Below are 24361 nucleotides of genomic sequence, written 5' to 3' on the forward strand. Positions count from 1 at the left end.
ATTTCTACTTATGAATGTAAACATTGAGGCAATTGAAATTTTAGGCAAGTTTCTCGCGTCTCCCTTATCGAAACCAGGATCCATGATGCCCACAGAAGCAAAATATTATCCCTAGTAACTTTTTCACTCTTCGGAAAAGCACGTCACGGCGATATTATGTACACTTCGAAAAGAGAAACGCTAACGAAGTGCCGATCCGTGCTGAAGACCTTGCAAATACGCCGAACCCCCATGAATTTCATATGGGACCGCCGCATGGTTGCATGAGCTGACGTCATATTTCCGTCAGCCAATGGAAATACGTATTGAGGTGGGAGTGTCTGCTGATGAGAAAAGCTTCCTTTTCTTGCGATTAAAAAACATTCCATGGAAAATTATTACATATAATAAACGTTTTACGTATATATTTATCCTTATTGATTTTTTAGAACATATTTGAAGGCAAATTAAAATTTTGTCCAGAGGTCTATTATGGAAGTTGATTACCGATGATCGAATTCATTTGAATATCTTTCCGATTACTTAAACTAAAATTGAAAAAATTTCACGCACAGATGACAATACAACATCAAATACTGAATCTTTATATCATTGCCCGTCATTTTACTTGCTACCTTTCTCTAGGCAAAAAGTTCGGTTTGGCATCAGTAAAAACTTAACTAAAAACACCTTCTTGGGCGATGAAGAACGTAATAAGTCCATCCTCATGGGCGTACGTGGGCAGAAGCTCCTTTAATTCGCATGGGAAACGTGACCACCGGTGGGTCATGCCGCCCATAGAGCTTAGAAAAGCATGACCCACCGGTGGGTCATGCCGCCCTGAACGTGTTAAAAATGAACTTGACTTCATTTTACTGAACAATGGGGATAAAACATGTTATAATAGTTTCACTAAGTATTTCTTAAGCAGTCTTTACGAAACTTAACTTTAGGACACAATGACCTATGTGGGAGCAACCATTTTCCCCTTCTTATAGCCAAAGGTCACTATTTTGTAGGGATGGTCGGATCGGATATCACAGATCCAAATATCTGCAGGTATTGCCCTTCATCGGATACATCGGATCTGGATCCAAAATTTTAAATAATAGCTTCAGTAAATGCAACGCCCCATTAGGGTGGAAAGAGTTCCGATTCTCTCTTCAAATGCGCCATCGCATGCGATTCTTGTCCTACTCATGAATCGTTTGGTTTGAAAGCTCTCATGGAGGTTATGTAGCAGAATTTCAGCTGTGGAAAATAAAAAAGGCAAAATACGACTGGCACATAGTGCGACTCTTCCCAAGAGATTGAACAATCATCAGGGGAATCTCAGCGTCGTAGGATAATAACCATGTCAAAATTGACTACGTCGCAGTTTTCAGAAAACCACCCTCGGCCATCCATCAGCCTGTGCCTCTGTTGTTTTTTTTTGTTTCCGAAATCACCCATACCATAATAATTGTCTTCTAAGGAAAATATCAAATTGCATGAAAACAATTGAAGAGTGTTTCATCCATACCCCGTCTCACCAACTGACCTTCTTTTGGCCTACCTGCTTCAATTCTCCGTTTCTAGATGACAAATGCTAGGTGAGTGACTCTGGGCCCAAAGATGTCTGGATAGCTTCGACAATTAGATGACATGCACGAGATTTAAAAAAGAATTAGGCCAAATGCAATGCATTCCTGACGATATTTGTTTATTTTTCAGCTCTAACTGATTGCCATTAAGTTTTATATTTACAATTAGACTATACTAATATACAGCATTGTCCAAACAACTCAGTTTTCAAAGAAACAAGCGCAGCATTAACCCCTCAAACAAGTAGAGACGAATTGGAAACGCCAACTGCATATATCACGTAGTGCGCCCAGCTTGGCTTTGAAGGCAACAACGTCACTGAAGCAAGATTTGACTTGTTCCTCCTTGACTCACTCATTTGCAGCCTCATTGCTTGAAATACGGAGGGAGCACGCTCCTCCCCCTCCAGATCTCCTTTACGCGCTCCTTCCCCTCCGGCTCTCCTTTACGCGCTTCTGCTGCCCACTCCTTCCTCATGCTGAGCGGTTGAGCACCTCGTCGCACGTGACATTAATGCTGTTTTAAATACTATTAATTGTGTTGCTGATTGCGTAGTTGCAATTTAATTTAATGATATACTGATAAAAATGTCTTTCATTGTGTAGAAACATTTCTATCAAGATAGGGAGAACCAAAGTATGCCATGTGTGTGCACTGTGGCGTGAAATTATTGCGAGGAAGTGCTAAATCCACCTCACCATACTGAAGCATTTTTGGGTGAAACACAAGTCGGTATCCGGAGAAAGTGACAAAATTCGGGGGGAACGTGCCTGAGGAAAATTTGAAGCCAGTCGATGGCAGTGGGGTAGCCAGGAATTTCGTTAGGGAGGATCCAAAACCAGGAGGGAAAATTTTTAAACAACAGGGTACAAAGTAGAGGGTTTCAAACTACATAAGTTTAACACCCTTCATAATCGAAAAAACTTCATTTTTCAAAGAAATCTACTGTAAATTCATGATTTTTCAATATTTTGTTTCCTTTTATGAAGGAAAGTAGGTAATTGTGTTTTTATATTTTGGGGGTCACTGGTCAGTGAATCATCTGAATATTTTTCTTATTTTCAGCACCAAACCCAAGCGTAACAGTTTAGGACCTGAGCATGTAAAGATGTTTTTAAAAAACAACTTGAATGCCTATAAAAATGCTATTTAATTTATAAAAATATTAAAATGTGTTTGAAAATCTAAAAAGCATTCCTTTGATTGTATGTACCCTGAATAAACTTGAATAATTACTTCGTTTAATAGCAGGAATTTGAAAATGCATTTGGATCCGAAAATATCCGATCCGCAAGATCCAGTGCCAAAAATCAAGGATCCAACCCAAATCCAGGTCCGAAAAAAATCCTGGATCTGTCCATCCCCACTATGTATTTTGATTTCAAAGGCTGGGAAACTTGTGAGGACGTAAAGAAAGGACTGGAGATACTTTCAGTAAAATTTTGTCAGAAATTAAGGGACACCCTATTGTGCATGGCTTCTTCATTTAAAGTTTGAATAGAGAGTGAAGAAAATGTCTTCTGGTTCAATAAGGTGAAACTGTGACATAGGAAGGAAAAGACTGGCACTTGTCTGGTTTTATAATTTTACTGTTTACAGTTTTGATGTGCATTACTGGTAGGCAGTGAAATTATTACTTTATGAAATTGATTATTTGCTGAAATTAGTTTTCACTTTGATTAAATGAGTAAGGAAAAGGAGGAAATTACAAAATGCCTGCCTGTAGTCATGATGATTCCTGATTGTCGAAGCCACCAACCCTGAAGTTAACAATTTTATGCATAAAGAGCTTATCTCTATAGCTTATTCTGTTCATATGTTGAGGGTTAATGTATCCACTCAGAAATTACTTTCTTCATGTTTGAAAATATTGGTGCATGATTGCCGTAAGGTTCGCATCAGGTAAATTATGTTTAAGTTGGCACTTCAACTTATCAATAATTAGTACGAGACAAGAACGTAGATGGATTTTAAGTCCTTTTTCTGTCTCGCCATTAAGTTAGGGAACATAAGGAAAGCAATCAGGAAAAAATTAGGATAGCAACTTACTTGAATTGGCTCCACATCAATTGCTTGACCGTAAACGTACCATGTATTCACATAAATTGGCTTTGGAAGAAATACTGAACCAGCAATAAAACCTTTTTCTTTGGAAACTTTCTTTATTATTATTGATGTTTTATTTGAAATCCAATTATCTGTTCAAAAAGTAGTAAGGTGTGGCATTTATTTCTGTTTATCTACCCTAGCTTTGTCATCAGAGGATGTCAGAAGCTGAAACGGCTCCGTATTTATGGCTGCCCCAAAGTTACAAAGGAGTTTAAGGACAGCCTGCCAAAAGCCATCCTTTATCACTGACGTCCTCCTGTGCACCAATGCTGCCAACCCCTCTCCTGGATGAGTAGGTGATGTGATGTTTTCCGTGGTGTGCTCACCACATTTGTGTTTAACCTTATGTATTGGTTTTAGTTATGAGTGTTGCATTTTTAATATCTAGACAAGAAGAATTTTTGGCGTTTTATGTAGTTATCATTTTGCCTTCATTAATTATTTCAACCATTTGTCTCTCAAATTCTAGTCATTGAATTTACTGTGATTTAAATAGTATTATGTCAACAGGGTGCTGTGAGTGAAATATATAATAATTAATATGGACGATTGGTTCAAAGAAGAAGTCTCTCACTAAAATTTACTGAGTGTTTCTCAGATTTCTTTTGGTAGGTTATGGTGCTATCTCTAAGAGATTTGGTGTTTGAAGTTAGTGCCAAGAATGCAGTTCCTAGTGATTGTGCTATCCCATTGTGAGAATTCAATTTCTCATTTGTAATGGAATATTTTCATGTTAAAGTAATATGCGTGGCATTTTGTATCCTAAAGATCTTAACTTTATGTATTGGTGTTAGTTATGAGTGTTGCATTTTTAATATCTAGACAAGAAGAATTTTTGGCGTTTTATGTAGTCATCATTTTGCCTTCATTAATTATTTCAACCATTTGTCTCTCATATTCTAGTCTTTGAGTTTACTGTGCTTTAAACAGTATTATGTCAACAGGGTGCTGTGAGTGAAATATATAATAATTAATATGGACGATTGGTTCAAAGAGGATGTCTCTCACTAAAATTTACTGAGTGTTTCTCAGATTTCTTTTGGTAGGTTATGGTGCTATCTCTAAAAGATTTGATGTTTGAAGTTAGTGCCAAGAATACAGTTCCTAGTGATTGTGCTATCCCATTGTGAGAATTCAATTTCTCATTTGTAATGGAATATTTTCATGTTAAAGTAATATTCGTGGCATTTTGTATCCTAAAGATCTCGTTTTTATAAAAAATTTGAATATTTTTGAATAAAAAGTTTATGTTCATGTTACCATGAATTACCTTTTTAACTGATGTTCTTATTTTGTAAGTCCATTACCATCAGCATCCCATTTATGTTGTTCATGTTGTAAATCTGAATACATATTTACTCAGCTGGGACATCCCCTGTCGATTTCTGTAACAATAACGCCTGTTCATTGTCTGTTCAGTTGGCTTTTCGTTCCCTGTTCCTTGACCAAGAGAGAACAGGCAGGCGACTGTTCGTAGAATGTAAATTGGAACGCCTTGTCTGTTCCTTGTCTGTGAGAAAAGGGTTACTTGTCTGTTCACTCCCTGTTAAGGAAGCGCCATTCTCTGTTCCTTACTTGTTGGATCACAGCCAGTGAACAGGTGGGGGGCTGTTCGCTGTCTGTTTGTTGCCTCTTTTTTTAGGCTGTTAGTTCCCTGTTCCTTGTCTGAGTGACAACAGCCAGGCGACTGTTGGTAGAATGTAAATTGGAACGCCTAGTCTGTGAGAAGACGGTTTCTTGTCTGTTCTCTCCCTAGGCGCATACTTTGTTCCGTACGTACTGTTGAGTGCCTGTTCACTGTTGTCTGTTCGTTCCCAGTCCGCTGAAACCACAGGGTAAATATACCTACTCTTTGGCTGAAACATACAACCAACCGTCCCCTGCCTGTAATTGGCGAAGTTAAGTATTTAACATGCATAAGCCGTGCAGATAGCTGATATATTTTGCGTGCTCACTTCATTAGCCGTCATCCATTGTTGTTGGTAATCGTGATAATGAATTCAAACGTATATAATTACTGTTTAAGTAGATAATATTTTCTTTGGATTCAATTAAACTTCCTTGTACTCCATTAAATTTGGATTGTTCGTAGGTTGTTCATACTCTGTTCTCTAAATCTCCAACAGGCTCCAAACTGACAGCGAACAGGCATTATTTTTTATCGAAATCGATAGGGTGTTTAGTGTCTGTTCACTGTTGTCTGTTCGTTCCCTGTGCGGTGAAACATACTACCAACCGGCTCTGCCTGTTGAGTGCCTGTTCACTGTTGTCTGTTCGTTCCTTGTTTGGTGAAGCGCACAACCAACCTGCCCCTGCCTGTTGAGAGCCCGTTCACTGTCTGTTTGTTCCCAGTTAAGAGTAGGGGCGAATTCAGATTCAAGTTTGGGGGGGTTCATGATCTGGTAAAAGAGGGGCATCCTCATGTGTTAAATTTTTTTAAATATCCATTTTAAAGTGCATTTTGGAGCTTAAAATTTCACCTTTATTCTTAACAACTGATGAAATTGAACAATTTAAATAGTTTTAATTAATAATGGAGAAAAATTAATAGCAAAAAATACGATTAAACTAAAAAAAAATTTTAATTAATAAAGTTTGGGGGGTCACGACCCCTGTGATCTAAATCTGCCACTGGTTGGGAAAAGCGGATGGCCAACCAGTCCCTGCCTGTTGAGAACCTTTTCATTGTTGTCTGTTCGTTCCCTGTGCGGTGAAACATACAAACAACTGGAGCCTATCTGTTGAGCACCTGTTCAATGTTGTCTGTTCGTTCCCTGTATGCTGAAGCATACAATCAACCGGCCCCTGCCTGTTAAGAGCTTGTTCGCTATTGTTCCCAAAATGCTTGTTGCCTGCCTGTTAAGGAACAAGCTGCAAACAGAGTACAAACTGTTGGAAGGCTGTTCGTAAGTTGTTCCTATTTGTGTGTGGCCCGAGATTGTTCGTAGGCTGTTTATACTCTGTTCACTAAATCTCCAACAGGCTATCAACAGACTTCAAACGGACAGCGAATAGGCATTGTTGTTACGGAAATCGACAGGGTCCATGGGCACATATTGCCCCCTTTATAGTCCATCTTACTTGCTGATGTGGTGGTAGTGATGAGGGTGGGTAGGGATGACTCCAGAGGTGACAAGTATTTGGACAGTAGGTGTTACCATAGAGTAAGTATATATACTTACTCTATGGTGTTAGTGATGGCATAAACATCTCCTATTATGGAGCTGGCTCACTGCTCAAAACACACTCCAGAGAGCCGCTCGTATAGTGCGACTAAGCAAAAGAGTTTCTGGGATCCGTATCCGCCACTGGCCTCTCACAACATTGTGCAAGAAGGGAGTCCGACTTCTATTGCTCATGACTCCAACACACACAGTGTGTACTGAGGGAGTTATGGGTGCCGGGAGTCTGACTTAGCCTTGCACAATTTCAATGTGCAGTTTGCGTGGTGGGAGTCGTTTGCAGAGGGGAGGGAGTTGTGTGCAAAGGAGAGGGAGTCACTATTCACCAAGTAACACTCTCTTGCAGCCTCACAGCTCTATCTGCTGAGTGGCACATTTGAACTGACTCACTCGCACAGTGCCCATAAATAGTAGGTGTGTTCATCCCTGCTAGTAATGTGCCATGTGAGGACAATGCTACTCATGGTTGACTGCTCTGCTGAGGAGTTTGCTACCTCCAGCAAAAGCCATTTTTAAAAGCAAAAGTTTTCTATGCTCGCAGACCTTAGAGGTGATCACTGATTGTTACTATGGTGTGCTTTGGTGTGGAGGAGGTGATAGATCTTGAATTTATCATGTAGGAAAGATGTACCGGTGCTAGATATGTTTGGCATTGTTTCCATTTATGTAAGCTGATAATCATCAATTTTTATTATTTGCTCGAATGTTCTACTGTGAAGTTCTTGGATGGACTAGGTTATTATTATTATGATTATTGCCAATCATAAATTTTATTTATAAATGCAATATAATTTTACATTTTTAGATGTGGGCACTTCACATGAATCAGGTACTCATCTATTGCTCCCAACACTCCAGGAAAGCCAGTTTTTTTGTTGGAAGTTTTTGGCAATTAAATAAGCTTCATCTTCATTTGAGCCATTTTAAGTAATCATTTATCATGCCGTTGTTGCAAATATAAGGTGGCCTGTACTGTCGCTAAATTTAATCAGTCAAAGCATGCAAGGAAAGTTTCCAGTTTGGGCAACACTTAGATGGCAATAAGCACTTTTGTCTCATGTGGTATTACATATTGATTGATTTTTAACGTTATCCTTTTCCGTCAATCAGAATCTGAAAAATATGACTTATAGTGATGAAAAACCATTCATGCAAGACTACTATTTTCAAAATAAGATAATTAAAAATTCCAGTTCTGACCCTTAATGATGGAGGATAATTACCAACTATGTTCTGGCATCAAGTTAATCTCAGCTATGATAACTAAACATACATATTTCTTACCAAATTACCATGACTTTTACGATATTTTGAGAAAATTAAACACTTAGGTAAAAGTATATGGTCATTATATAATATTTCTTGGCATTTGAAAATGTTAGTGTAGCAGAGCTTTTAGTTTCATGTGCCACCACCTGAGGTCATTGCCATGAGGTCCCTGTTGATGCTACCAGGGTATGCAGAGCCTAGCGCCATGAGAGAGATGCACACAGAACAGTGTCTGAGAAGGACTTCCTCCTGCAAGAAACCAGAGTACATGAAGAGACTGATATCTGCATAGCTTGACATCCAAATAATCGTGGTCGTAGTTACTTCTGTTTACTTCATTGAAGCGAGGTTAAGGAACGTATACCCAAACTCCCTCAGAAAAAATATTTCTGTAGATATCTAGTGATCACAATGTCACAATTTGTAATTAACATTCCAGATAAGTATTTCTCTTCTTACTCAAGAATATTTACAGCACCTGCAGCTTTATTAAAGTGACGTATTAACAGTATTATGACATTGTCATTACATATCATCATCCAACTCATTAAATTAAATGTTTGCCGCAATGTCCATTTTTGTATTGTGTTCCACACTTCACCTGAAACTGTTTTCAAGCATGCGCTGTGTAATGTTTTTCCCTTGGCATGTGTTCACCTGAGCCTAGTACATATGAATACATCAGCTCTGCTTGCTTCACTAGCTCAGCTCAAACCTGGCTGAACGCATTCAGTGCAGTGTCTTAGATGCTTCAGGCTGATAATGTTTGGGGAGTCAGTGATTGCTCATTCTGTGTGGGGTATTGGAGGATACTGATGATGGATTGCATAATTTTTATTTCTTGTGGCCTTTGATGTATAATATTGGTAAGTATTCATTCTATGGTGTAACAGTGGCAGTCAAAAAATAGAACCTCCTTGATTGTATGTGAATGAACCACAGTTGCCTTTCCCCTGCTGTGTGTATAGCCCTTTCATCGCTCAGTGCTTATCTGTCAGACACCAGACCCAGACGCGTATCAGTTGGCATCTGCACTCAGACAGCATGAGCAAGAATCTGTATGGGGGACAACAGTTGTGAAAGGTACTATTTCCTGTACTCACAGTAATAGAGCCGGTTTGAATAATGCCTATTTTATGAAGCAATCCGTGCGTGCCCTGGTCAAATGTTTAATAATACTACCTAACTTCCTACATTGTTTGCATTATGTATACACAATTCTAGATGGGGCAGGCGGAGCACACCATGAGGATGAACATCAACTTATCTATTAAATATGAAAAGGAGGAATCCTTATGAACAATATTGCTAGGAACTTCAAAATCCCTCTAAAGCACATTTAATTTCCATACAGAAATCAAAACAACAAAAGCCAACAACTGAAAATTTTGGTATATCTCGCCAAACGTCTTCACGTACAGATCAATGGATTTGCTTGGAGGTTGGAAAGATCCCATTTATGTCCGCATCACATTTAAAGCAAAAGTTATCCCACATCTCCCAAGTAACATTGACCGTTGGGCCTCGGTTGGGGAACCGTAGTCACGGTTGGCTCATTGTGGGTGGATATGCCTACCAAATTCCGCTGTTGGCCCAACGCAGATATTGTTCGTCGGCCCAACGAAACGGTTTATGCTGTTGGCCCAACGGAAATCCCCAACGATGGCCCTACGAAATGGATTATCATTGGGCCACCGTTGGGACATCATACCATTTCCGCCATAAGAGCTGTAAACAAAATTCCGACAAGATCTTCAACGTAGAGATGGGCGAAATTCCATTGTAATCGATTTATCGTATCAAATGGTTATCGGATCGGTAGCATCTATTCATTAAAAAATAGGGATGGCATAATCGCTTGCTTTTACAGTCAGTGCTACCGACTATGTGCAGGCAGAATAATTATTTTAAGTTAATTTTTTAAGAATATATTATAAGATAATTTTTGGAAATTATGTATAACTCTTTTTTAAGTAATGTTCTGCTAATTTTCTGGTGTTTTCAGCATGGTATTTGACATAAATGGTTCCAAGAAGCGGAGGCTTCTTTAATGCGACTTGTTAGTATATATATCCCGGAGGGCACATGAAAAATTGTAGACTTATAAGATCTGTCTGTTTCGAGTCTAACTTTACCGATGGAAGTTCGATATGGGCCATGAATAAGCACGATGTATACCTTGATTGCATACGTTGCAGGATACGGTTCACATGTTTCCCTAGCAACCTAACAACCAAGACTTGTTTGGTTGTAAGGGCTTTGTCTTTGTGATAGCAGTTAAATAAAATAAGTCGAGTGCTTCTAACAAAAATAAGGCATTTGGTAAGTCTTACAAAACTGGCATTCCTAAAATCATGTTACCTTAAACAGATAGTTTCGTGGAATTTTAAACTTTTCATCATTAATTTAGAGAGATCGATATGTATATTTTTTCAGATTGTGGCATATCTAGTATAAGTGGAAGTTTTAATGAAAACAGTGTTTCAATGGACGAAGTGAGTGATTTAGTCCTCTCTGAAGAGAATGAGATTGAATTTGTATGAGTAAACCTAAATAACAACTGCACAATTATTATTTTATGGAAAATACATCAACTATTATACTCAATCAGTGTTTCTGTGATTCCTATTAATATCCCTAAATCTTGCACTTGTTAATCCAATTAAGTAAAATGGACTAAACTTAACAATTTCGTTACCGAAGACCAGAGAATAGGAATTGTGAAGGCAATTGAATCAAATAACTCAGGGGTGTACATCTTGCAGTGTGACATGTTTGAAATTAAGGAGGATTTCTTTGAATTACCTCTTAGAAGTGGTACCATTGGTATATTTGTAGTAAAAAAATTAGTACCTGGATGCAAATTGCAGTCCACCCAGATTTTATCTAAGTGTGTTTTGTTGCCCTACAAAGAAGATGGACAGTTTTTGTGTGTGCCATATTGTTATATGGAAAGGTGCTGTTGAAATTTTCCTAATTTTTTCCTAATAAAAATTGTCCTAATTTGTGAAAATAAAAGTTGGGGACCTTCTGAACTGATATTGATTTTTTGTTTTCCACTTTAAACCACTGTAACCTTACTTTGTCCTATAGCATTGATTGTTAATGTATTTAATTTCATTTTTATTTATAGGGAGTTAAAGGTAAAGATTCTATCTACCGGTATCATATCAAGTGAGAAGGTAAATTAATTTAACTCTCATTCTATAAAAATGAGAAATGCCAGTAAAATATAGCTTTTGTTGGGAAACGGATGGCAGAATTTAAAAGGGCCAACGGTGTATCGTTGGAGAGGGGTTGGCCTCTGGTTGGGAATACGAAGGCCCGACTGTAATGCTCTGTTGGCCCATCGTTGGGGAATCGTTGGTTGGGATTCGGTTGGCGAGGTGGCCAAATCATACCATGGGCCAACCGCTGTGTCCCACCATCTGCCAACAGAGGGCCAACCAAAAATGTTACTTGGGCTATGATGTAAATGTGTCTACATCAATGGTACAAAGAAGAAGGTATAAGGTCACATTTCAAGTGTACACCGTCAAAGATGCCCACAAACCTCGGCAATTTGGTTTAGGTGGTGATGTTGTTGCGCCCTTGTAAATGGTGCTAATGTACCAAAAGATGTAGGATATGAGTTTTCCATATTATCACTTCACCTTGGTGAAACTCATTAGGCGCCTTGCTTCTCTAAATATCTGTGCAAGTGGTACATACAGGAGAATAGGGTAGCAAATCATCCCCTCAGGACACGTCCGCCCCCCCCCCCCTCCGAACGAAATTCCTGGCTATGCCACTGCCAACGTCTCACGCCCTTTAATTACGCTAATCTTTCGCGAGATCTCCACACTCGAAGTGAGCACCGAACGATCACTGCGCCCAAAACCACTGGAGCCATTCCGTAACTACATCGTCACTAGTGATGGACACTGTGCGAGTGAGTCAGTTCAAATGTGCGACTCAACAGATTGAGCTGTGAGGCGAGAGAGTCATATTTGGTGAGTCGCGACTCCCTCCGCGCACACTGTGCGCTGGAATAGGGTGGTTTCCTATTATTTTTTTATTGCTTAAATCGAAAGATTATTACTCCTGGAGTACGTATTTCACGCTTTTAGATTTTTAAATGACAACATCTATTTTTCGCGATCAAATGAAAAGTGAAAATTTTCAAGCGCGGGAAAACGCGACGCTTAAGTATGAATGCCGGGAAATATCTCCGTACGTCGTATTTCTGGTTCCCCCTCCCGCCCGGTGAGGTGACCTTGAGGCGAGGCTTAGCGCTGATACGTCGCACGATGCTAGCGGATAGCTGAGTACCTTGCTGCATGGTAGCGCTTGGCTTTAAAAAAGGTTTATTAATACCTTATCAAACGAAGAAAACTTTCCGACATTAGCCAGTTTTATTAGGTGATTATTAAGACATGTTTCCCTGAGCTCTGTGCCTCATGCTTGCATTGGTAACCTCAGACGATGCATAACTCCTATCCTCTCGTGTAGAAACTAGGTCCCTGTGACGTCATGCGGAGTGGAATCGCATTGGCGCCCCCCTTGAGTTCTTTCTTCATCCGTTACTGGGTCATTCCCTATAGATTTAGCCAAATTATTGCCCTCTTCCCAGATAGCACAAAGTAAGAGAGTTAACCGTTTCTTATGGTTTTCTTACGGAAAAAATTGATAAGCAGCTTATCGTAAGCTAAGGCAAGGGTAAGATGTTAGGGACGTTTAGGTAAGGAATGCCGTCAAATATCCTCAGGCAACGTAAGTCACTTCTGTTGGAGCGCCAAAGGCGGCTGAACAGCGTATTATGCCCCGTTTACACAACGATCGTCGGGACGTTGATCCGTACGATCGTAACCTCAAAACGTCGTGTAGACGCGCAGAGTTACCATCGTAGGCCTTAGTACCTAACACTGCCGAACTTACGATGGTTAGCGCTAGTGTGCCAAGAAAAAAGAGATCGAAATGAAGATCGATGCATATACGATTCTTTCGCGCCGTTGCAATCTTGATACATTAATTGATATTTCATAAATAACTCTAATATATCAAAGATATATGGCAACGAATGAAGACATTATTGAGAAGGTAATGGAAGGACGTGATGGGAAAGTTTTTTCTGATGTTCTATTTACCAAATGATATCGGATATTCTATACTATACCAGTTTTATGCATTTCTTTATTTACAGCCCAGCCAGCACAGATTTGAACTTATCCTTGGAGAAATCAGATATTGTGGGGATAAGCTTATCCTCCATGTGTAATATCCCTTTTTTCCACGATTTCAAGCGTTTGGGGAGGGGATGTCATGGTACCATATTGCCAAAATTGGCCGCATAGCAGCGCTGAAGTCCTCCATTACCGTTAAAGCCATTATAGTGGCTTCGTGTTTACATTTTTGGTGCTGTGTATAGTGGTGTTTGTGAGTAAAAATCGTTGATTATTTTGTGTATACAATAATAGTTAAAGTGATAATGCGACCTAAGCATCGTTTTTGTGTGCCTGAGTTCGATGTGGGCTACGCCGGTACGTACAATTAATAATAATAATAATAATAAATTTATTTCACGGGCTTAAGCCCTTTTACATTAGCACAAATTTAAAAATTGCACAAAGTTAATCACAAATATCAAATACTACAAATACAGAAACATAGATATCAATAACATGAAATACATATTAGGAGATAAAAATACATACTTAGAAGTAGTTCACAAAAAAAACATACATAAATATAAACCTGTATAAACATATACGAAATATCATAACATCATATACCAAACATATAGATAAAGTTTAATAGATACATTGAAAACAATACAAAACTGAAGAGGGTACCTTAGGAAATGCACCTCAAACAGTCCATCAAGAATTTTTTAAAAGAAACCTTTGACATTTGGAAAATGTCGGCATCTACACATATGTTATTATAATCCCTCGCTATCCTGAACATAGGCAAAAAATAAATGTAATTGTAATTGCAGTGCGGGAGATAAAAAAGATTATGAGTTCTAGAGTGTAAGGCAGGAACTTTAATGTTGATTAGACTTAGTAGATCCGGACATATAATTTGGTTATTTAGCAGGCCATACAAAAATATGAGACCTAATTGTTTCCTTCTATTACATAAGGAACTGAGATTGAGTAGATTTAACAGTTCAACATATGATCCTCTTTCTCTTTCTAAGTTAAATCTAAAAGCAACAAGTCTTAAAAATTTTTTCTGAACCCTCTCAATAGCAGCGTCATATAACAAATAGTATGGATTCCATAATACTGAGCAGTATTCAAGCATAGATCTTACTAAGGTAATATATAGAATACGGTAACTGAAAATACTGTTAAAATCTTTACAGTGTCGGCAAATGAAACCAAGAGATTTATATGCTTTACTAACTATAGTATCAATATGTGTGTCAAACTTAAGTTGAGAGTCAAACAAAATGCCTAGGTCCTGTTTACGTTCGACTCTATCTAGTGTACTCCCTGATAAAATGTAGTTTCAACACACCAACAACAATTGTGGCGACACATCAAAACATCCCGGATTGCCGTGGATATTAATGAAGGAATCATCGACAGTGCTGTGATTTGTTAACAAATGCGAGGTATTAGTGATTGCAATTGCCAAATTCTAGGGTATAACGGTAATGGATTTTGAATTTGTGCTTTTAGAAACCATACGTAAGGTAATTCACCAGTCTCCTCTATAATGTGATGTAAGGAATTGAACAGTAAGATTTATGGTTTACCGATGAAGGTATAAGGACTGCTCCGTGTTCTAGTGTATTGTATATCGTTTCAAGATGAATCATTCATTAAATATATCGTTTTTAGAGCAATAATTTTGTTTATTTTCCACCTTCTTCTAACGGATTTTTTGGTATGTTCCTAAACTTGCGTGAATGTGTAACATACCCAGACGGCACAGAACCCTCCGTATCTAATTCGTATGTACATAGTACCCATTGACTAAGGGGATACTATGCCGCTTCGTCGCTTTTCGTCAATGGATAATTTCCGTTCGCGGCCTGTCGACGAAGCGCGTACGCAGCATGTGAATGTCCGCTACTAAGCACGTACGATTGGATACGAAGCGCGCAGGAACACGGCACTCAGGCTAATCTCAATCGATTAGGTCGACATTAGATATATCGTAACTCGCACGATCGAAAAATGTATCGAACGCAACACAATCGATAGCTACCGACCGTAGCGAGAACCTTGATACGAATCATTATGAATTGTAAGTTCTCAATAGGTAAATAACACCATATCATGAATTCTAATTACCATGAAAGACTCACGACCGACAAAGTTTTGTCGGTTGTGAGTTTTTCATGGTAATTAGAATTCATGATATAGTATTATTTACCCATTGAGAACTTACAAAACTTACTCGGCCACTTAAATAACCCAGCCGGCACAGCCCATACCGCATCTATATGTGAAGTGGATGCAATGCGTGACAAAATGCGCTAGGTACCAAATATCCTTCTGCCATCCTTTGCTAGTTGCGCCTATGAATGCCATATTTTTCATGATGTGGTTTAATACTTAAAAATATCTGCAAGTCCTCGCATTAATTATTATAAAATTTCAAGAACTATTATTATTATAATTATTCATTGTATTCAAGATTTTCACGGACATACGGAACTACCAATGACTACAGCAGTAGGTATGGACTTGTCGTCTTGTAGCCATCTATCCCTATCTCGACGTGTTGGAGCCTCGTAGATAGAGTGTTGTGTTGGGTATGTTTTATAGTGATATTTTTTTAATTCTGACCATTGCAGCAATTTTGACTAATCTCCCGGTGTCGACCCTCGCTCACTCATAGGCCTGTACTCTCCTGGATTTGAAATCTGCGTTTGTTTTGTGCTGCGATGGATAGCGATGTTGTACCTCGTAGATTGAGTGTTGTGTTGGGCGTGTTTTATAGTGATATTTTTTTATTCTGACCATTGCAGCAATTTTGTCTAATCTCCCGGTATCGACCCTCGCGCACTCATTGGCCTCTACTTTCCTGGATTTGAACTCTTGCGTTTGTTTTGGACTCCGATGGATAGCAATGTTGTACTGAAGTTCTCATATGTTGTCTTGTGTACGCCTGTATTCCTGTGTTCGCCTGCCTCTTGTTTTATGCTGAGTCATTAAAGTTATATTCATGAAATAAAACGTGCTCTGATTTATCCCGAGTAGTGTAAAACAATCACGAGATAAAGAGAACCAGACAAGCAATATAGGAATACTAGTATGACCGAGTTCAATTTTCCGCCGTTAGATGGCAGCACTTTCGTGCATCCTCATCCTCACGGCATCTCTCCAAGTGCGGCGGTTCATCCCCTCGGCGGTGGACCGGCATATGGATGGCATCTGTATAAAAGGATGCACTCATACTCTTTGCATCTGGATGACATCCAGCTGCCAAAAAGAAATTTGATGGTTTGTGCCGGCTGGGAACTCTGCGAAAAATGAGATTCTCATGGCTAATTCACGCACCCCCAGCATCCAGCATTGTTAAGTGGCTCGTACTTACTTGGAAACCTTGAGATGTTAATGAGAGTAAATTCTTATTAATTTTGACACTAAATAAGACATCACATAGCCCACGAGCATTAAAAAGCTTACCCTAAAGCCTGACGAAATAAAATTTTTAAATAAAAATTGCCGATGAAACAGGATTGCTGACACATCTGCTATTAGTATGATCGAATTCATCAAAATGCAAGCAAAAATTAACGTATAGTTCAGTCTCAGCTACTAAAACTTACCCATATCAGGCGCTAAAGTATTTGAAAAATTATTTGATATGAGTAAAAGTCCCTAGGTCACTGCAGTAAATGTATCAACCTATTAAAAATATGAAAGTCCTGCCAAATCACCAGCATAAACACTTGTAAAATAAAACATGTTATCTCTTAGATCACACCTCCGATTTTATACTTACTTTGCATGAAGTCACCACCGCAAGAAATTTTAAAGAGGCAGGAAAGAAAAAACCCACAGAAATACAATACATATATTATGTATTTTCTATTGTCAACCACAATAATATTTCCAATTTTCTCTTCTATCCCACATCTAATTTAGCGAAACAATTACTCTTATTCTCTTTCGAATAGAAAATTATTTAAAAGAGGACTGGTCGATGCATACAAACTATCGTCAATACTTTCTCCGATGAACGTCCACTATCACTGCACCAACTTGCACAAATCAAATCCACATCCACAAATATGTCACTTCTGCCACAATGTCTGTCTTCTTGGCGACAGGTAACAGTGAAGCAATGGTACCTTCCTCCAATCTGGGCACCTCCAATTCAGCAAGAATTTTCTCCTCGTCTTCTCGTCCAAGGCCACAGATTATTTTCTGATATCACAAGGTGCGATGTGAAGCTCAGACACCTAAAATTAATAAATAATAAAATACCATGTAACTTATTAGGTCAAATCATTTCCAATTTTTGGTATTGCTGCATGAGAAATCAAATTACTAGGCTCGTAAATATAGTAAATATTTTTATGCCTGATATTTTTATTGTTTTAAACTATAGCATAAGATAATTTGAAATGATGAAAGCCGACGTGTAATACACCATAGGGCAAGCTAAGAAGCAATATTCGAACCTATAAACTTGGCAGCTTATTCCTAGTTTCTCCTTTAACCACACGTTTACCGAATGAATTAATACAAAAAAGACAACTAAAATGCAAGAATTTTCAAAAGAATTGCTGCTACAATATTTTGAATCACCATTTTTAGTACTGAATAGTACTATAGTACTTCAGTACTGAATAGTTCGGGATGTTGATGCATCAACATCCCGAAGCCACTTCTAACTTAAAATTACATCCAAATAATTACAGCGAGAAAGAGTACATACCTCACAGCTTTTCGTAGGGGTGAAATGTTTTCTTCTTATCGCCCAAATGCACTTCTTCTTCAACTCAGGAAACTTTTGGAAAGCTAAAACCTTGAACCATGTCCCGGAGTTTCCATTACGTCATCCCGACAATAAACACACGAAAGGCATTTTTAACAAAAATATCTCACAAACACGTTTCTGAAGCCCAGTGAATGAAATTAAAGAATAAGGGAAACTTCACTATTACCAGACACTCTATTTTTCACAAACTTAACCACAAAAATCCCTGAAATGTGGTAAGACGTTACGTAAACGACGCGATCTCCAACGCCTTGTGCTAGCTTGTGAAGACGTGATCTTTCTAGGAGGATATGGCACGATGGCACCAGATGGCACCACCCGCGTAAGAAAATAGTCCCAGACCGAATACCGTTTTATCGATGAGAAACAATTTTATCGATGCATATGAATTTGCCAGTCCTCTTGCATCTTTATTCGTCATTAAAGGAAATAAAGAAACAAAACCTTCTAAGTAACTTCATAAGCGCGATTTTTGTATCTTGATTGTCCACCCTCGTATTTAGGTACGAAAACTTCCTGTGCCGTCTGGGTAGTGAAAAAAACCTCATTGTGGAGACTAATGCGGTATTGGCTTTCGATGGTGAATGATTCAGTGCATTATATTTCATCGTGTATGTTATTATACAGTATTGTATTGCAGTATCCCATGTAGCATCAAATATCTCAGAGGAATCTCACGAGATATGATCTCATAGGCATACAGACCTCATAGACAGAGTGGTCATATATGCCTCGTGAGATGTCTCTGGCATATTTGATGCTATATGGGATACCATAATATAATAAAATACAACGATGAAAAGTAATGCGTTGAATCTTTCCTCATCGAAAGCCAATTTATGTTATTACGGTTATTACATTATTTTCACGTAGTTCTCATGAATCTCGCGTGGCAGCGCAGCGATCGCACGCGAAACAGCTGCCGCCTAGCGGCAATTATACGGCGTAAGGATAGGCATATCTCCAAAAATGCGGAAGTGCATCTCCGATTTATCCCAAAAAACGGCGTGGATTATTCATACTTTATCTCTGCTTTCAGATAGGTTTCGTCACGGCATACATGTATAATATCCTCGTATTTAGGGATAAGGCAAAATCTGTGCTAGTTGGGAGGTTAACCCATACCCATGTATCCTTACATTATACTTCACAGATGATGGAAAATAACAAACATGCACAAAATGTTAACCAATTAAATCATTGTATAAAGGATTTCACAATAAAATTCGCCAGAAATAACCATAACATTTAGATGAGGACGTGGAGATATCAATACTTGTGCCGAATCAAGCCGAAATCTAAGCCTTTTCTAGTTAAATTATAACAGCAATATGTACTGTCTTTAATGCGTTAATATTCTTGAATGTTTTGACATATTCTCTCGAAGAATCTAGTTTCTTAAAGACTTCACGGACTGTTATGACTAGTTTTATTTTTATCTCATCATAGCTGGGAGTTGAAGGCATAATTTGCTCTATGGTAATTAAAAACAAGCTGGTGGGGATTTATATAGCTATGACGGGATCCATTAAAAGTTACTAATAAAGGAGATAGGAACAATTTAAATATTAATTGATAATTTTGTAGAGGAATATGCCTTTGTTGGAGGATCCTTGGTCGTGCAAGAATTTTCAAATTAACTAGGGAAAGAATATATGAAGTGTTGTAATTAGACAAAGAGATTAATAAATCGTAATTATTTAATTTGAAAAATTTATTTTGGACACGTTCAATCCGGATTGAGTCGATATTATAATAAAGTGACCAGTTAGCAAAATATTCCAATTTGGAACGTAGCAAGGAAACATATCTACTGTCTTTACCGCATGAATATTGCTAAACTTTGGACAGATTCCCATAAAGAAACCTACATTCTTCAACGTTTTACCGACAGTTCGGTCTAGCTTCAGTTTTAGGACATGAAAACATTAATATTCTTTTGCTTCTTAATTTCCAGGATTTCAATTTTCTCACGCAGTGTCGTCGTCAGTTGTTAAATGACACAATTCCACAACGAGGGCAGCACTGAGTTACGATGGTAACTTTTAGACGTGTAAACGTGCAGTAGTCGCGATCAACGTCGCGACGATCGTGGTGTAAACGGGGCATCACACATGCTACGCGGCTCATCTCGACATGAATTTAAAGGCTATTGGTGAAATTAAGCGAGTCTTTATAAGGAACTGATAACAGATTTTCCCGTAAATAGAAAAAAATTAATAACTGCAAGCGATCGGCTAGTGAAGATATAAAGCATAATACAAGTACTCTATCCATGCGGCGGAAAGAAAAAAAATACATGGGCGCGGAATCGAATGTGCAACCTACGTACTCGAAGACCTATACGCTAACCACTACACCGCGGCAGATTTAAAAATTGAGGCGTAGTTACCAATTAAATATCCAATTATGTAAAAAAACTTGTTTGGCATGTGCACCCTATTGAAAATGCCCCATTGATCCCCGCAGGGAATTGAAATTCCCTGTAGTTCCCCGTAGGGATTCTTAGTTCCCCATAGGGATCTATTTTTCCTTATAGGGATTTGAGGTTCCCTATGGGGAATTATAATTCCCTGCAGGGAATATCGATTCCCTGTATGATATAGTGGAATCCCTATAGGGAATTAGAATTCCCTACAGGGAATTAGAATTCCCTACAGGGAAATAGAATTCCCTACAGGGAATTAGAAATCCCTGCAGGGAATTATAATTCCTTACTGCCCAGACAACACTCGTTCATGGAATCCATGGTGGAAAAGTGATGGATGTATCCATGATGGATATAAGGAATGGAATCCACATGGATCATAGATGGATTTCATGTAGAAGTTTCCATCATAACTACCAAGGAAATGTACCATGGAATTCATTTGGATTCAATCCATATTCCATGATGTAATGTTACCTATGTCCAGTGGCGGCTCGTGAGTCAAATGCTAGGGGGGGCGCACTCCACCGGGGGGTCATAATTTTTTAATGTTTCGTGTATTTTATTAAGTTTTTACGGTAATCTAGGAATTAAATTCTGTGATGCCATACGTTCCGTTTTTTTCAACAAAAATACCTAGTTTTCCTAATAAAGCTTGATTAATAAATACTAAATGCAGTAGACTCTCGGTCGTACGGATCGGCTTAGTCCGGACTCTCGATGATACTGATCAATGATCTTGAAGAATAAAAATATATTTGCTGCGATATTTTGCAAATACAAACGAAAACACGTAACTTTAGGTTTTAGCGTCTACATTCTTTGTGCGGATATGCCCGCAATACACTTCTGTTGTTCGTTTTGCAATCATAATGCGTTATTTGTCAAATCTATTCAACATTTGCAATGATTTAGGTAGCAATGACACTTGTAACACCTGAGGAGGGAGGAGAGTGTCACTGACTTCCACTAGGCAACAAACACTACTAGAATGCGCGCGCTTTGCTATTGCAGATGTAAACTTTGATGGCGGTGTTCGCGTTACTTCTTGAATACAGTATGATTTAAAATCAACAATTAAACATTTCTCACACATTTTTAACAAAATATGAAATACTCACAGGCCTTTAGTTATATTGCAAAAGTCCATCCTTCTTTCATTTTGTCCAGCAAAGTGATCAATTACACGTTCGTTGAAATCAGCGCTGGACAACAATTTCTTTCTGATTGAACACATGGCAAGGGCACTAGTCTATAAATAAACAAGGGACGACACAAAATAGGCCGAAGAAAAATACGACCAAAAAGAACAAGGTGCCTGGACACAGAATTGGGACAATTTTTCCCTATATTTCCCTTAAAAAAAACGAGCACTGTTGATTAATTCAAAATTGTCTTCTTGAATGTACACACAGCACTAAGAAACTTCTTAATCGGCAATTACGCACAATTGACTCCTCGAAAATGATGCCTGAACTCATTTCACTCCGTTCTTTCCGAGAGTCTTGCCGTTACTATAAGGACTAGTGATGGGTCGGTCATGAACGATCGAATCATGTGACCAGGGTCATCTCCGAGATTGATCGGTGAACGGGATCATTCAGATGACCGAGAGGGTCATTTCCTCCCGTCGGTCGTTCGTGACCGTGGACGTTCTCCATCAGTCGCGATCGTCAGTCATTCATGATTGTTCTAGACGCAGGTCATTCATGATTGTTCTAGACGCAGGTCATTCGTGATCGTAGTCGTTCTCCGTCAATCGCCAGCCATTAGGTCATTCGTGATTGTTCATTGCATAGGTCATTGTCAAACACAGTCCAATCGCTATCATTCTTCGAAGATGTCGCGGTTGATGAACGTCACTCGCGACCTGGAATGACCGTTTTGGAGTGCTCTTTCACTCGTGGTGATGGATGGCATGGTATCGCAATCACTTTTAGGGGCAATGTTCGTAATAATTGTAAAGTTTTTATAATCGACATTTCAGGGTACCTTCCTATGGCCTTCATTTCTCAGGTGATATGCCGAAAATCTTGAGAGAGCCCAGTTTTCTCTCATGCCTCTCAATCAGTTCCATTATTTGTATTGACTTTCCATAATAAAATATTGATCACTAACCCTATGCCCCACGAATGATTGGAAATTATCGTTGATTCTGTATCTTGAAAAACAATAAAAGGAGTGTAATAAACAACATTTAAGGAACGTTCTGTATTTGTAAATATTTTGGAAGTAATTAAGATTAGAATTAACTAGTTTCTGGTTTTATCAAATGAAAAACTATATAGATTAATAATAGTAACTCATCTCTCGTTTAACAAGCTACATAGTTATTACCCTTAAGAAGAAAGCGATAAGCGGGTCATGATTGACAAAAGAGTAGTGATTGCCCCCTCGGTCGTGATTGTCTATGCGGTCGTGATTGTCTACGCGGTCGTGATTGCCTACTCGGTCGTGATTGCCGTCCACTTTCCACAATCATGACCTCCCGTTCATGACAGAGTCACTCAAATGAATGGTCACCGTGATTGGGATCACGAGAATGACCGACTAAGTCCATCACTAATAAGGACGACTCAAGGGAGATAGAAGTAGTGGTCCACTAATGCTGATTCAGCTGAGGGACGAATTTAAGGCCAGCAAAGGCATTCAAGTAAACAAAGGACGTCACGGACCATCTCCTTGAGTCTAAGATTCATATGTGGTAAACACACGAGACGCCAGCGGGTCGCATTTGGAATAATCGTCTCTTCGAAATCATTGCCATGATATAATAGAAAATAAGTTCTATATCGTAGAAGAAGACGACTCGACTGAGCCACAGATGGGAGCTGTAAGGATTTCCGCACTGATATGAACTCTTCGAGGCCACTTAAATCAGACCCAAATGGGCATTTTCTGTCAGACAGCTACCGCTCTGCCGCTGAGGAATTAGGTGAACCTACACACAAAAGGTGCATTGTACGCGGCACTTCATGACATTAATTGAATGACTCTATTTAAAGTCGCGCTTAACGATTTAAATCATATTTAATCCTTCACCCTATCACGCACGCAACTATTTCTTAAATTATAAATCAGTGGGGAATGTTAACTGATTTTTCCTAATACTGCAGGTCTTTTGATAATTTTATCTGAAAAATAGGTACCGCATTTCTAATCATCGGGAAGATATGAATACATTTTTAAGGCCTAAATATAATAATATTAGTTTCCCCAAGGTTCTTGAAATTCGTAATCATAACAGAACTGTGCCAAATACTCGAGAATAGTTTTCCTTCGTCAATACGGCCTTTAACTGGTTGGATTTTATGTGTTCCGGAATTCAAACACCAAAAAACGCAAGCATAATGTGATAATTTATTTACTGTAGCAATACCTACCAGTAATTAAAAATTAAAATCGTATAACTACACCCAGTACAGTGACCATTCTGATTCCGTAGGTCCCTTTTCTGTGGCAGCACCAAGTAGACGCCAGATTATACGCCCGCCGGCCTGCGCAGCGATGTCAACTCACTCGTCGCTCTGCGCATTTTCGGACGACGTCCCAAGACTTCCATAAGACACAACGTTAGGCGCGTCATAGCACCAGCGGCCCCCACCACTACCACTCTCCATATAACTGCATGGGGATGGATTGGGACGTTCTGGCCAGCGCCCCACGGATACAAATACGAACTTCTCGCGCTATTTCTTTTCGTGTTTTTCCAACACTTTCGATGTATGGGACTGAAAAAACGCTTTTATTAATCAGATGTATAATTATAAATTAATGGATATTTATTTTTTTACTTTTTCAAATATTTGGGAGGGGCGGCGTCCGGGAGTCCATATGGGCAAACCGCCACTGCCTATGTCAA

The 24361-nt window shown here is 38.8% G+C and overlaps 1 protein-coding gene across 4 annotated transcripts in view; it reads left to right on the forward strand.

Moving 5' to 3' along the window:
- LOC124170843 (F-box/LRR-repeat protein 15-like) overlaps positions 1–4938 on the forward strand; it is a 112370-nt gene extending 107432 nt beyond the window's left edge. For all 4 annotated transcript variants that reach the window (XR_006867599.1, XM_046549837.1, XM_046549840.1 and 1 more), the window contains one exon: positions 3813–4938. Coding sequence is in view for 3 of the 4 variants with exons in the window: in XM_046549837.1 (XP_046405793.1) it covers positions 3813–3921 (109 nt within the window). In the remaining variant the exon portion in view is untranslated. The remainder of the gene's footprint in view (positions 1–3812) is intronic.
- The last annotated feature ends 19423 nt before the right edge of the window (positions 4939–24361 follow it).

Source organism: Ischnura elegans, chromosome X (assembly GCF_921293095.1).
Source record: "Ischnura elegans chromosome X, ioIscEleg1.1, whole genome shotgun sequence".
NCBI classification, from domain to species: Eukaryota; Metazoa; Arthropoda; class Insecta; order Odonata; family Coenagrionidae; genus Ischnura; species Ischnura elegans.